Source organism: Hemiscyllium ocellatum, chromosome 17, assembly GCF_020745735.1.
Source record: "Hemiscyllium ocellatum isolate sHemOce1 chromosome 17, sHemOce1.pat.X.cur, whole genome shotgun sequence".
In the NCBI taxonomy this organism is placed as follows: Eukaryota; Metazoa; Chordata; class Chondrichthyes; order Orectolobiformes; family Hemiscylliidae; genus Hemiscyllium; species Hemiscyllium ocellatum.
This window is the reverse complement of record NC_083417.1, coordinates 21,515,350-21,531,095: the sequence shown is the minus strand read 5'-3', so window position 1 is coordinate 21,531,095 and position 15,746 is coordinate 21,515,350. Positions and strand designations below refer to the sequence as shown.

General features: G+C 42.0%; 1 protein-coding gene across 2 annotated transcripts in view; it reads right to left on the bottom strand.

Moving 5' to 3' along the window:
• The window catches only part of mlycd (malonyl-CoA decarboxylase), a 42,654-nt gene extending 28,039 nt beyond the window's left edge, over positions 1 to 14,615 (bottom strand). For both annotated transcript variants that reach the window (XM_060837612.1, XM_060837613.1), the window contains exon 1: positions 14,036 to 14,615. In XM_060837612.1, the coding sequence (XP_060693595.1) occupies positions 14,036 to 14,533 (498 nt within the window). In that variant the 5' untranslated portion in view covers positions 14,534 to 14,615. The remainder of the gene's footprint in view (positions 1 to 14,035) is intronic.
• Positions 14,616 to 15,746: the final 1,131 nt, after the last annotated feature.

The following is a 15,746-nucleotide window of genomic DNA, read 5'->3' as shown; positions in this document are numbered from 1 at the left end:
CCTATTCTTCAGAACTGCACACACTCCAATCAGTTTGGTCCTAAGATGATTCAGCAGTGTCCTAGGACTCCACTATTTTCTCTTGTAAGGGAGCAGCCATCTGAATCGAATGAGTACTGTACATGACACCTAGCATCTTTCAAATTGGTGCTAGCCACCTCTGTGATGCTGAAAAGGGAGTAAAGCTTCAATCTGAGCCCAGTTAATGCCAGGCCAGGCACGTTGAAGTAGATGTAATATAAAAATTAAATATTGCAAATGCTACAAGTCTTAAGTAAAAATGGAAACTGCTAGATATGCTCAGGTCAGACAGCATCTAGAGACAGAAAAACAAAATTAAATGTTTTAAAACAATGACTGTTTGGTTATAATGACTTCAAAGACCAGTGCATTACATGGAAATTTGTTTCAGTGTTCAGTGCTCCTCAAACGTAATTGTTTCGAGTCAGAATCCTTAAATGTCTTCCACACAAAATTTTCTGACATCAAAAAATGTTATTTGAAGTTTGAAGAAAAAAGAATTTAATTTTAAAGATACAAGTCAAAACTACTGTCAACGGGCATTGCAAAAGCAGCAGTGTTACATGTTAATGTTTTGCTAAGAGGAAATAACATTTGAAAATATAAAAGTCACAGGGCTAGTGTTACATGCAATCTAGTGAATTATTTTTGATCTTTTAAAAACATTTTTTTCTGAAGTCTATAAACACTCCAACTATGTGTAAATTTACATCAAGATCTTACATTTGTGAATCATGGTCAGCAAGATACATAATTTATTTATTGAGAAAGTATGATGGGTAATGCCAAATTGTGATGCTGATGCCAACAGAAAATAAATATTTATGACATTGGTATTGACAACCATGAACATCAAAATATAAGGTCCGAAATAAAAGGATCATAAGACCACAGGAGCAGAAGTAGGCCATTCAGTCTCTCCAGCATTTAGAGTCATAGAGATGTACTGCATGGAAATAGACCCTTCAGTCCAACCCGTCCATGCCAACCAGATATCCCAACCCAATCTAGTCCCACCTGCTAGCACCCGGCCTAAATCCCTCCAAACCCTTCCTATACCCATCGAAATGCCTCTTAAATGTTGCAAATGTACCGGCCTCCACCAATTCCTCTGGCAGCTCATACTATACACGTACCACCCTCTGCATGAAAAAGTTGCCCCTTAGGTCTCTTTTATATCTTTTCCCTCTCGCCCTAAACCTATGCCCTCTAGTTCTGGACTCCCCAACCCCAGGGAAAAGACTTTGCCTATTTATCCTACCCATGCCCCTCAATTTTGTAAACCTCTATAAGGTCACCCCTTAGCCTCCGATGCTCCAGGGAAAACAGCCCCAGCCTGTTCAGCCTCTCCCTGTAGCTCAGATCTTCCAACCCTGGCAACATCCTGGCAAATCTTTTCTGAACCCTTTCAAGTCTCACAACATCTTTCCGATAGGAAGGAGACCAGAATTGCACGCAATATTCCAACAATGGCCTAACCAGTGTCCTGTACTGCCGCAACATAACTTCCCAACTCCTGTACTTAATACTCTGACCAATAAAGGAAAGCATACCAAATGCTTTCTTCACTATCCTATCTACCTGCGATTCCACTTTCAAGGAGCTATGAACGTGCACTCCAAGGTCTCTTTGTTCAGCAACACTCCCTAGGACCTTACCATTAAGTGTATAAGTCCTGCTAAGATTTTGCTTTCCCAAAATGCAGCACCTCACATTTATCTGAATTAAACTCCATCTGCCACCTCTCAGCCCACTGGCCCATCTGGTCCAGATCCTGTTGTAATCTCAGGTAACCCTCTTCGCTGTCCACTACACCTCCAATTTTGGTGTCATATGCAAACTTACTAACTGTACCTCTTATGCTCGCGTCCAAATCACTTATGTAAATAACAAAAAGTAGAGGGCCCAGCACCGATCCTCGTGGCACTCCACTGGTCACAGGCCTCCAGTCTGAAAAACAACCCTCCTCCACCATCCTCTGTCTTCTACCTTTGAGCCAGTTCTGTATCCAAATGGCTAGTTCTCCCTGTATTCCAGGAGATCTAACTTAGCTAATCAGTCTCCCATGGGGAACCATATCGAACATCTTACTGAAGTCCATATAGATCACATCTACTACTCTGCCCTCATCAATCTTCTTTGTTACTTCTTCAAAACAACTCAATCAAGTTTGTGAGACATGATTTTCCATGCACAAAGCCATGTTGACTATCCCGAATCAGTCCTTGCCTTTCCAAATACATGTACATCCTGTCCCTCAGGATTCCCTCCAACAACCTGCCCACCACCGAGGTAAGGCTCATCAGTCTATAGTTCCCTGGCTTGTCTTTACCGCCCTTCTTAAACAGTGGCACCACGTTTGCCAACTTCCAGTCGTCTGGCACCTCACCTGTGACTATCGATGATACAAATATCTCAGCAAGAAGCCAAGCAATCACTTCTCTCGCTTCCCACAGAGTTCTCAGGTACACCTGATCAGGTCCTGGTGATTTATTAATGAAATCATGGCTGATCAAAATCCTCAACTCCACTGTATTGCCCTATACTCCTAGATTATCTTACTGATTATTATAGCCTTGACTATACTTAATAATCCAGTTTGCTATGGTAAGGAATTCAAGAGATTTGCTATCTTCTAAGAAGAAAAATTCCTCTTCATCTATCCTTAATTTTGACAGCTTATTCAGAGACAAGAACCACTTTGTTGGGGTCATAGTACTGCTATATTTTCTGGTCTGAGACTCCTACACAAAGTGAAAGAAATTCTCAACATCTATCCTGTCAAGCCCCCTCAGAATGTCTTATGTTTCAATAAGGTCTTGTCTCCAAAGAGCAGAAGCCCAACCTATCCAAACTCCCCAATGAAGAAAATCATTCTATATCCAGAATCAACCTATGGAACCTTCTCTGCACTGCCTCCAACGCCAGCAAATCTTTCCTTACATAAGAGGAATAAAACTGTTCTTAGCATTCAGGGTATATTTTGACTAGTGCCTTTTATAGTTTTAGCAAGATCTCCCTATTTTTGTACTCCATTCCCATTGAAAGGAAGACCAACAGTGTATTTTCTTTCCATTTAACCTGCTGCACTTGGATGCCAGCTTTTTATCATTCATGCACAAGGACCCCAAAATCCTGCTGTACTGCAGTCTTATCCCAGTTAATATTCAACTCTTCTATTCTTAATTGCCAAATTGCCTAACCTTACATATTTTGACATTATATTCCATCTGGCAATTTTGTCCACTCACTTAACCTGCTTGTATTCCTTTGTAGTCTCCTATGGTCATCCTCAGTATTTGCCTCTGACCCATTTTTGTGTCCTCCACAATCTTGGCAACATTACATTCACTTCTAATATTTAAGTGATATATATATCATAAATAATTGTGGTCCCAGCTCTGATCCCTGTGCCAGTTTATTAGTTACAGGTTGCCATTCTAAAATTGGCCCTGTTGGGTGATTCCCTGAATAGACTGTCAAAATCATTCCTGATGAAGGGCTTTTGCCCAAAACGTCGATGTTCCTGCCCCTCAGAGCCAGCTGTGCTTTTCCAGCACCACTCTAATCTAGATTCTGATCTCCAGCATCTGCAATCCTCACTTTTGCCCTGTCAAAATTATTTGGCTGAATTCCTCAATGTCAGAACTTTCCAATGGTGATGAGAAGGACACTACCTATGAGATCCTTCATGTACGCCCAGACTCTCTGCACCACGTGCTGCCCTTGAAGTGGCTGCGTAGGCCAGAGACTGTCACACATCTCCTTCCGGAGCGTGCCTTTGCAAAGGAACTCTGGAGAAATAGTGGTTTCTGTTGAGGTTTGTCCAGAGCAGCTCCACGACACAGGACTCCATGCTGTTCCCCGGGATGCACATGGAGACAAAAACTGACTGCACCTGGAGGGCCATCAATTCATTGAATGACCTTCTTTGGTCTGCCCAAAATGTGTTGGTTTTCCAGAGTAAGTAGTTGACACTAACCGAGTGTTGCAGACTGGAACACCCCAAGGTTCCCCCTATCTAGTGCCTCAAATATATGTAAACATAGTCTTGTATAATTAAGAAATGCCTTTGATGTATTTGTTGGATAGAGTCAAACTCCAAAATTTGTTTATTGCTTCATATGCCACTGTACAGAACCAAACTGCTTCATTGACTATGCTTGTATATAAAGATATTTTATGAATAAAATATATTTTCGAAATTAAAAAAAATTGAGCTGGAGTTTGACCTTTAAACACTGCAAAACATCAGGAAGGTGGAGAGTTATATGGACATTGTTTTTCAGGAGGTAGTCCCATTTCTTAGACTGACAACATCAAATTCGGTCAGTGACTACAAGTGAGACAGGTAGAAGGATCCAGGAGGTAGTCCTAAAGGAGCCTCAGAACTTGAGCTTGTTTAACAGGTTTGAGATTCTTGTTTCCCGTGTGGATGAGCGCACGGGTTGTAGGGAAAATTAGCAAATTGACCATAATGCCATGGTACACAGAGCCATTCAAGAAAGGAGAAGAAAAGAAAAATGTTGTAACTGGGGATAGTATAGTCAGTGGAATAGACACTATTCTCCATGGCCAGGATCGACAGTCCCGAAGACTATGTTGCCTACCTGGTGCCTAGCTTCTGAACATCTCATCTTGGCTGCAGAGGAACCTGGGAGGGGAAAGATCCAATTATCATGGTGCACATAGGTACCAACGTTCTATGTAGAAAGAGGGAAGAGGTTCTGCTGAGGGAATATGAGCAACCTGGGGCTAAAGTAAAAAGCAGAACCAAAAAAGGTAATTTCTGGATTACTACCTGAGGCATGAGCATGGCTCCAAGATTTATGTGGGAGAAACAGGTTCAAAACCATGGTACAGCAGATAAGGGGTGAATTATGAGAAGGGGGCAGTCAACACAGTAATGAGGATGCTATACTCAAATGCACACTTTTGGAAAACTGTGAGCAGTTTTGGGCCCCTTTATCTAAGAAAGGATGTTATTGGTCTTGGAGGGGTCCAGAGAAAGATTACAGGAATGATCCTGGTGATGAAATGCTTGTCAGAGGAGGAGCAGTTGAGGATTCTGGGTCCGTACTCGATGGAGTTTAGAAGAGGCAAATCTGATTGAAACTTTCAGAATACTGAGAGGCCTGGATAGAGTAGATATGGAGAAGAGGTTTCTACTAGGAGAGACTAGGGCCTAAGGACAGGGCCTCAGACTGAAGGGACAACCCTTTAGAACTGAGACAAAGAGGAATTTCTTCAGGTTGTTAATCTGTGGACAGAGATAGATAGGTTCTTGATTGGTAAGGGGATCAAGGGTTAAAGGGAGAAAGGAGGAGACTGGGTAGAGAAACATATCAACCATGATAGAATGGTGTGGTGGATGTGGTGGGTTTAATGGCCTAATTCTGCTCCTCTATCATATGGATTCATGGTCCAAAGTTCACAACTTATTTCTGGGGTTCCTTGATTCTTTTTACCTCTTCTTCACAAGGAGTTTTTTTTTGAAAACTACAGGAGTTAAGTTCTCCTATTTTTGTTCTACAATGATATTATTTCATTCATACGTGATGCGGTTTCGACAATAGTTTCACCACACCATGCAAGATGGCAGAATTTTCTGTCCAATTCTGGCATTGGATATGAGCCAAAAGAGAACCGAAGCACAGAAAAAGTTTTGTACCAGTCCAAGTGACTGTGCAAAATCATTTCTGCTAAAGTCATGTAAATTGATCAGTACAAAATAACATCCATCACTGACACCTCCAACAATTAAAAACTCAAAACTGTCGAAAGAGCGAGCTGTTTCTGGCTGAGTTCCAATTTGGGAAAACACCAAGGATGAAATGGCTTCTGAAAATTGATTCTACTGACTTATAGCATCATCACAACTGATGAAGTATCAGTTCCTTGTAATCAGCTTATCTTGTAACACACTAGTGACCTCATTATCCCACATATAACACTCACTCAGATTATGTTAAAACCGATTTGTGTATACGCAAAGTCGTTTCACCTACACAATAACTCAAACTGGGTAATGGAATAAAATAACAGTTTGGTCACCCCCATGATGATTTTGTGGAGGTAACTGCATGCAACTTTGGTTTCAAGTATTTTATATTTCTACATTCACAGTAATATTGGGTTAAAATGCATTGTGAAAAACTAGCGACAAATCCATTTATGTAAAATTCCTCTGTTCACTGTTTTACAAAATGGCATTAACCTATTCAAGCAAATATTGGCATTAAAAACCTATGCAATCAATAGTGATTCATAATCAATGATTAGTTTAAAATGCAGTCACTAGTTTTATGCAGATAAACATGCCAAATTATGCAAAAGTCTCACAAACAGCAATAATACCAACGTTTTCCATGGAGACACTTGTTCTTTACATTGCCTGGAACGTCAGAAGTGGTTCTTTTGCTGCTGGCCATGAAAAACAGAATTTAATCTTACATTGTTCAGGCAGTTAGTCTCAGCATCCAATGCTCAGTCACATAACATACCAGCCCTTCAGTCCCAGCTATGCTACTGAAAGCACTTATCGAAAAGAGAGAGAGGTGGGTGAGGTTGCCTTGTTAGTTAAGAATGAAATTAAATCTATGGCAATGAATGATACAGGGTCATTTGTGGAGTCTGTGATTGGAGTTGAGGAACCACAAAGGCAAACAAAAAACCATAATAGGAGTTATGTACAGACCTCCCAACAGTGGCCAGGACCAGGGCATAAGATGTACCAGGAAATAGATAGGGCATGTCAGAAAGGCAAGGTCATGGTGATCATGGAGAACTTCAATATGCAAATAGGCTGGGTGAATAATGTTGCCAGTGGACCCAAAGAAAGAGAATTCATGGAATGCCTACAGGATGGACTTTTTGGAATAGCTGGTGATGGAGCCCACAAGGGAGCAGGCTATTCTAGACTTAGTGCTATGTAATAAGCCAGACTTTATAAAAGATCTTAAAGTAAGGGAACACTTAGCAGGCAGCAATCATAATATGGTAGAGTTCAGTCTGCAGTTTGAAAGAGAGAAGGCAAAATTGGATCTAACGGGGTTACAGTTAAATAAAGGTAATTACAGGGGCATGAGAAGGGAACTGATGAAAATCAACTGAAAGCAGAGCCTAGTGGGAAAGACAGTAGAGCAACAATGGCAAGAATTTCCGGTTGTAATGGAGGACATTGCTCAGAGGTTCATCGCAAAGAAAACATAGATTACCCGGGGGGGGGATTAGACAGCCATGGCTGACAAAGGAAGTCAGCAAAGTATCACAGAGAAAGAGGGAGCCTATAAAGTGACCAAGAGCACTGGGAAATCAGATGATTGGGAAGACTTCAAAAACAAACAAAGGATAATAAAGAGAGAAATATAGAAGGAGAGAATTAAATATGAAGGAAAGCTAACCAGTAATATTAGAAATTATAGTAAAAATTTCTTCCAATACGTAAGAAACAAATGAGAGGCAAAAGTAGAAATTGGGCTGCTCCAAATTGATGCAGGAAGGCTAGTGATGGGAGATAAGGAAATTGCTGAAGAACTTAATAAATATTTTGTGTCAGTCTTCACAGTGGAAGACAAGTGTAATATCCCAACAATTAAGGACAGTCAAGGGGCAGAGTTGATTATGGTAGCCATTACAAAAGTGAAAGTGTGAGAAAATCTAAAAGGTCTAAAAATTGCTAAATCTCCGGGCCCCAATGGGCTACATCCTAGAGTTCTGAAGGAGGTGGCTGAAGAAATAGTGGAGGCGTTGGTTGTAATCTTTCAAAAATCACTGGAGTCAGGGAAAGTCCCAGATGACTGGAAAATCGCTACTGTAACCCTTTTGTTCAAGAAAGGATCTAGACAAAAGATGGAAAACTATAGGCCGATTAGCCTAACCTCCAGTGTAGGTAAAATTTTAGAATCCATTGTTACAGACGAGATTTCTAATTTCAGCAGGGTCAGATTAGAACAAGTCAGCATGGATTTAGTTAGGAGAGGTCATGCCTGACAAACCTGTTAGAATTCTTTGATGAGGTAACAAATAGGTTACATCAGGAAAATCCAGCGGACGTTATTACCTTGACTTCCAAAAGGCTTTTGATAATTCAAAGTTTGTGAGAAGACTTGTAGCTCGTTGTTGTGGTTCTGTTCGTCGAGCTGGGAATTTATGTTGCGGACGTTTCATCCCTTGTCGAGGTGACATCCTCAGTGCTTGGGAGCCTCCTGTGAAGCGCTTCTGTGATCTTTCCTCCGGCATTTGTAGTGGTTTGAATCTGCCACTTCCGGTTGTCAGTTCCAGCTGTCCGCTGCAGTGGTCGGTATATTGGGTTCAGATCGATGTGCTTATTGATTGAATCTATGGATGAGTGCCATGCCTCTAGGAATTCCCTGGTTGTTCTCTGTTTGGCTTGTCCTATAATAGTAGTGTTGTCCCAGTCGAATTCATGTTGCTTGTCATCTGCGTATGTGGCTACTAAGGATAGCTGGTCATGTCACAGAATATAGAAAAATACAGCGCAGTACAGGCCCTTTGGCCCTCGATGTTGCGCCGATCCAAGCCCACCTAACCTACACTAGCCCACTATCCTCCATATGTCTATCCAATGCCCGTTTAAATGCCCATTGAGGGAGAGTCCACCACTGCTACTGGTAGGGCATTCCATGAACTCACGACTCGCTGAGTAAAGATTCTACCCGTAACATCTGTCCTATACCTACCACCCCTTAATTTAAAAGCTATGCCCTCTCGTAATAGCTGACTCCATACGCGGAAAAAGGTTCTCATGGTCAACCCTATCTTGTACACCTCTATCAAGTCACCCCTAAACCTTCTTTTCTCCAATGAAAACAGCCCCAAGTGCCTCAGCCTTTCCTCATACGATCTTCGTGGCTAGTTGGTGTTCATTGATGCGGATCGTTAGCTGTCTTCCTGTTTGTCCTATACAGTGTTTTGTGCAGTCCTTGCATGGGATTTTGTACACTATGTTGGTTTTGCTCATGCTGGGTATTGGGATCTTCGTTGTGGTGAGTTGTTGTCTGAGAGTGGCTGTTGGTTTGTGTGCTGTTATGAGTCCTAGTGGTCGCAGTAGACTGGCTGTCAGTTCGGAAATGCTCTTGATGTATGGTAGTGTGGCTAGTCCTTTGGTTTGCAGCATGTCCTCATTCCATTGACAGCTAGTACTTCCAAACAAACTGTTAGACTATAACTTGGTGCTACGTGATTTTTAACTTTATTATTTGAAATGTAAAGCATTACAAAGTTATGATGAACTTTCATAAATACCAGTTTAGTTTGAACTGGGATATGTTTTCTAATTCTGGACACATTTTGGAAGCATGTTAAGACATTGGAAGGAGTCCAAAAAAAGATTTGAGATTAGTTTCAGAAATGAGGGACTTCAGTAATGGCAAATGTGGAATAGAAGGTTGATAGAATATTTGATAGAATTGCTCAAAATCATAAGGGATTTAAACAGAATACATAGAATGAGAAAAACTGCTCCCATTGGTGGAAGTGTCAGGAACTAGAAGACATTGATTTGATTTGATTAGATTCCTTACAATGTGGAAACAGACCCTTCTGCCCAGCCAGTCCACATCGACCCTCCAAAATGTAACCCACCCAAACCCATTTCCCTCTGACTAATGCACCTAACACTATGGGCAATTTAGCATGGCTAATTCACCTGGCCTGCATATCATTTGATTGTGGGAGGAAACCGGAGCACCCGGAGGAGACCCAAGCAGACACGGGGAGAATGTGTAAACTCTACACAGATAGTCGCCCGAGGCTGGAATCAAACCTGGGACCCTGGCTCTGTGAGGCAATAGTGTTAACCACTGTGCCACTGGCAAAAGAACAGAGGCAACACATGGAAATGCTTTCCTATGTAGTAAATAGTTAGGATCTGGAATGTATTGTGTCAAGAATCTGGTGGAGGAAAACTTAGACATGGCTTTCAAGAAATGGACCGGATAATTATAAAGAAGAGGAAAAAAAGCTTCAGAGCTAGATGCAAAAGGCAGGAGAAAACTTATTCTTACAGAAAACTACCATGGCAGGGTGGTCTAAATAGCTCGTTCTCTGTTGTACCTACTCTATGATTTTTCGCTTCTTTATCCTCCTCCTTCTCAGGTAAATATCCATCAATTTTGGTTCTGCTACTCCAAATTCCTATAACACTTATTTCGACAGAATGATTAGCGTATTCAACTGTAGTTAAAATAATTACATAGAAATGTGTTAACAAACATTACTGATACATTATACAATATAATATCCATTTATCTGAACTTAGGTGGTGATTTTATAATAAGTTAATTAACAGGCATGAATATGCTCAAACAGAGCATCTTGTAGCATGTTCGTAGTGTTTGATTTTTATTTTCTTGGCCTTCAGGTCAAAAAATGATTGCACTCCAAATTGCTGCAAATGCAAGATGATAACAGTAGTGAGCAGAATGGAGCATCTGGGCCTCGATGAATAATGGAACTAACTATTTGTGCCCTTAAACAATAAGATTCAAGGACAAGAATGAAACAGAAAAATGACAGGGAGGAAAATGAGGCAAATTAAAATTAGTTAGCAAGGGAAAGAAACTGTGAAAGGAGAGAGAAGATAGAAACAGCAAAGAAAATAAAAATATAAAAACCGAAGAACAACGTGGGCGGCACAATGGCACAGCGGTTCGCACTGCTGCCTCACAGTGCCAAAGACCCGGGTTCAATTTCTGCCTCAGGTGACTCTGTGTGGAGTTTGCACGTTCTCTCCATGTCTGCGGGGTTTCCTCCGGGTGCTCCGGTTTCCCCCCACAATCCAAAAATGTGCAGGTTAGGTGAACTGGCCATGCTAAATTGCCCATAGTGTTCGGTGAAGGGGTAAATATAGGGGAATGGGTCTTGGCGGGTTGCGCTTCGGTGGGTCGGTGTGGACGTGTTGAGCCGAAGGGCCTGTTTCTACACTGTAAGTAATCTAATCTGAAAAAAAATTTACTATCAGTAGGAATAAGACTTGAGTCTCATATTTTCCTCCATTGGAGCAGGGAGGTGGGACTAAATTTAATGATCTTTCTTCACACTGGTGGAAATGGGACACTTCATCCAGGAGAAGGTGGCAAGTGGACCTGATCACTTCTTTCCACTGCTCCAATTGCATTTGTGGTGACGAAGTTTGTATACAACCTTCTTATCTTGCTAATTGAGGGCCTTAGGTGGAATATCAATAGTAAAAAATGACTGTTAGTGCCTGATTTCATCCAGCGGAGGGCAGAGGATTTGCAATGCACATAAACAGAGAACAAGCAAACATTTTAATCAAGCAGACTTGAGAGAAGGCCTATGCTGGCCCACCAGAGGTCAAACACATTCACTTCACATCCCTTGACTTGGATCAATCACATGCCTAATGGATGAATGATTTTACAATTGGACATCAAATATAAGATTTTGGGTATTCAATCAAACCGAACCAAGTGTAAAATTGATTCAAAACCATTAGATGCCACTATAGGGAAATCCAGAAATACCAAAAGTGCTGAACCACACAGAGGTTGTCAGATCAAAGGGTGTTGGATTAAGCAGGTACAGCCTGTCCTGATGTTGAAATCTGTATTTGCCACACTTCAGCCCTCACACTTAATTGAACATTTTTTCCTCACTTTATGCTGGATTTTGGGAAGCTAATGGCTGAATGATTCAAAGTTCTTAGCAATCTACGGTGATTTGTAACTCACTACTTATCTCCTGCTTGTCACAATGTTTTTTTAAAAAAACACCTAACCACATTTCATTAATATCTTTAGCAAATGGTCCAAAATATACCCCTACATCTAGCATATCAGTGTCTGTTCTTTGAAATGATGAGGATGCGTGCACACCATGTCTTTTGTCAACCAAGTTTGTTTTTATCTTACTGCTGAGTCTCAAGATAACTCACTCCACAACTTGACAACAAATAAAAACAAGGCTGTAACACTTCAGTACAGTGCTGACAGAATATTATATTGTTAAAGGTGCCTTCTTTCAGATGAAACCTTAAACTGATACCCCATCGGTCTTCTTGTACAGATGAATTTAAAGACTTCTATAGCACTATTTCAAAAAAAAATAAGTTAAACTTAGTGTTTCAGCCAATTGCTTATCCCTCAATCAATACCACAAAAACACAATGTTGAGTTATCTCACTGATGTTGGTGAGCACTTGCTATGTCCAAATTTCCATTCCCAGATCATGACAGAGACGACACTTCAAAAAGTACATCTTTGGCTAGAGTTAGCTTCCAGACAAACTGTTGGGTAAAAGGTGCTATATTATAGTGGGAATTAAAGAAGATTGTATAAAAAGGGGTAACAATAAGAGTAAAGTGACACCCTACAAACTTGTACTATAAGACACATTTTAGCAGGCATGACCTTGAACACCCTATGGGGCCACATCAGAGATATCAGCCTTGTGAGCAGGCGAGAGAGTATAAACAGATTCCTGAAGGCAAGATAAGAGAAAGATCTAGGGTGGAAGCTTTCTTTTATAAACAAATTAATTTGTGGAATGTGGGCATTGCTGGCTGGCCAGCATTTATTGCCCATCCCTAGTTGCTCTTGTGAAGGTGGTGTTGAGCTGCCTTCTTGAACTGCTGCAGTCTACCTTCAGTGGGTTGACCCACAACGCCATGTGGGATGGAACTGCAGAACTTTGGCCCAGTGAGTGAAAGAATGACAAGCTTTATGGTGGCAGTGTTCCTGTGTATCTGCTGCTCTTGCCTTTCTGGATGGAAGTGGTTGTGGGTTTGGAAAGTGCTGTCTGAGGATCTTTGGTGAATTTCAGCAGAGCATCTTGTAAATGGTATACACAGCTGCTACTAAGGCTCAATGGTGGAGGGAGTGGACGCTTGTGGAAATGGTGCCAATCAAGCAGGCAGCTTTGTCGTGGATTCCATTAAGCTTTTTGAGTGTCAATGGAGCTGCATAAATCCAGACAATGGAGAAACATTCCATCACCGTCCTGACTTGTGCGTTGTCGAGGTTAAACAAAGTTAAATATCATACAACATCAGGTTATAGTCCAACAGATTTATTTGGAAGCACTAGCTTTCAGAGCAACTTGAAGAGGGTGGATAGGCTTTGGGAAGTCAGGAGGTGAGTTACTCACCAGAATATTCCTAGCCTTTGACCTGCTCTTGTAGCCACTACGTTTTTTCAGGGAGTCCAGATAAGTTTCTGATCAATGGTAACCCCCAGAATATTTATAGTGGGAGATTCAGTGATGGTAACACCTTTGAAGTCAAGGAGCAGTGGTTAGATTGCCAGTTATTGGTGATGGTCATAGCCTGGCACTAGTGTAGCGTGAATGTCACTTGTCAGCCAAAGCCTGGATATTGTCCAGACCTTGTTTCTATTTATAAGACAAAGAATGAAATATAAACGATGCACATAATCGCAGAGGATAAATGTTGATGGCTTTCTGTAACGTAGAAAGTTCTGTTCAGCCAGCCTTTGTCAGACTGCATTGGTTCAAATAAACAAAAACAGTCTGTAGGCAGTCAATCCACCTGGGATTTTACAAATTCCTCCTTTGGAAGTAGAACCAGTCTGACTCAAGTTTGGAATACAGAAAGACTCTAACCTCACAACTTTAATGTTTTGCCTGAGCTGAGACATCACTTTTTAAAAAATAAAACCTTAAATTATCTCAGGAATTATTTAAAAGAAATCTGGGATTTAGATATTAATAAATCAAAACCTACAACCCATTCTAAGTGAATAAAACTTAACAGCAAACTAGGTTTGTTCAATACATCACATCTGTTGTATGACACTTTGATATTTTACTATAAATTATATCCTGTGATCCTGCCCCACTAGCTTCATGCCAAAGCAGCAGCGCTGGGAAAGCTTGTACTTCCAAATAAACCTGTTGGACTACAATATCTTCTTACAAGAGGGTTAACTTCGAATAAACAAGTGAACCTGATGATCCTCCCACCACAAAAACGGTAATGGTTTTTGCTGTGTAGCCCCCTCTTCTCCTTACCCTAAGTTGAGGACTGTCTGCTGTTTTGTTTTGCAGGAACTGTAAGATATCCGCCCGCAAGTCAACAATAAACTTCACTCCTCCCTCCAGGCGGCAGATGTGGCTGATGAGGAATTTATAGCGAGGAATTAGCGAGTATCGCAGCCTGTCCTCGGCCTGCAGCAAAGTGCCCAGATCCCGACTCTGGACCTCTCTCACCCGGCCGCACAGCTCGGACACCAGGCCGTGGTCGGTGCCGTAATCGGCCGCCAGCTTGGTGAGGAACAGCGGCCTCTCGGCAGCTCCCAGGCCCCGGTAGAACTGCACGAACTCGCGGCTCGGCGCCTCCTGCAGCGCCGGCTTCTCCCGCATCTCGTAAGGGAGCACCGCCGCCACAGTGCGGCGGAGGACGTCGTCCATGTCGGGGCCCGCGGTGCTCGCCGAGCCTCCTCGGGAGGACAGGCTGAGCCAAGTCGCCGCCTTCCAGCGCTGCGCCCACAACAGCGGCCATCGCGCCATTTTCCCCGGGCGCCGAGGGCTCCGCTGCGCCTGCGCCAGGCCCGGTTACCCTGGCAACAGTGGCCTAGTTAGGCCAGGCTCCCTCTGAGCCTTGGGGGGTGGTGAACTTCACCAAATGTGACAACTCCTCCTCCAACTGCTCCTTAAAGACACACAAATGGATAGCTCCCAGGTTAGAGACAGGTGTTACAGCCACCCTCTTGTACATTTTATTGTCTGACTTGAATTTTCAACCCTTTTGGCCCAGGCTCCCACTTCAGCAGAGACCCAAAGCCCAGAGATTCATGGAAAGGAAAAGTCAGAGTTTAAGTCCCAATCATGAAAGAAAAATAATGAGCAAGGCTGCAAAATAAGCCCAATGTTAATTTGATTAAGTAACAAAAGCAAGAATGGTGTACCTCAGGGATCAGTGTTGAGATAGCGATTGCTTACAATTTTTATCAAATAGTTAAGAGTTGGGGACCAAGTCTCAAAGTTTGTAGATGTCACTAAAGTGAGTGGTAGGTTTAGGTGTGCAGAAGACTCTGAAAGTCTGCAGATGGGGTTAAGTGAGTGGGCAGAATGGAGTACAATGTTGGTAAATGGTCATCCATTTTATTAGGAATTTCAGCAAGATGGACTGTTATTTAAAGGGTGAAAATTTGAATTGAAGTATCTTACAGTGCAGAGGGACCAGGGTGTCCTTGTGTATGTATCACAAAAAGTTGGTTTGCAGGTGCAGCAGTGAATTAAGAAGGCAAATGGAATATTGTCCTTCATTGCTACAGTGATGGAGTTTGAAAATAAGGAGGTTATGCTGCAGTTGTATAGGATATTGGTGAGCCCACACCTGTTCTGTCTCAAGACTCAGCAGTCATCCTCACGCTCCTATCTCATCATGAATGCCTCTGCTGTTCCTGTCCAACAGCCAGCCTGATCTTTTGCTGGTCCTGCCATGTTAGTGTTGTTTATTGCTGGATCTTCTAGACCTATGATTGCTCAAGATTGTACTCTAAGGCCACCTGTCATCTCAACTGAAATGCAGCAGCCTTTCGCCAAATCTGCTGCAGGCAGAAGTGTAACACTGTCAGAGCACAGGATGGGCAAAGACACCAACAAGACTGACAATAGCAAATGCATCAGTGATAATCAATTTTTATTTGAAAGCTAGGATCCTTAATTGATAAATTTAGGTTGGAATGTTTCTTTTGTGGTGATTCTTACTCTTATATTG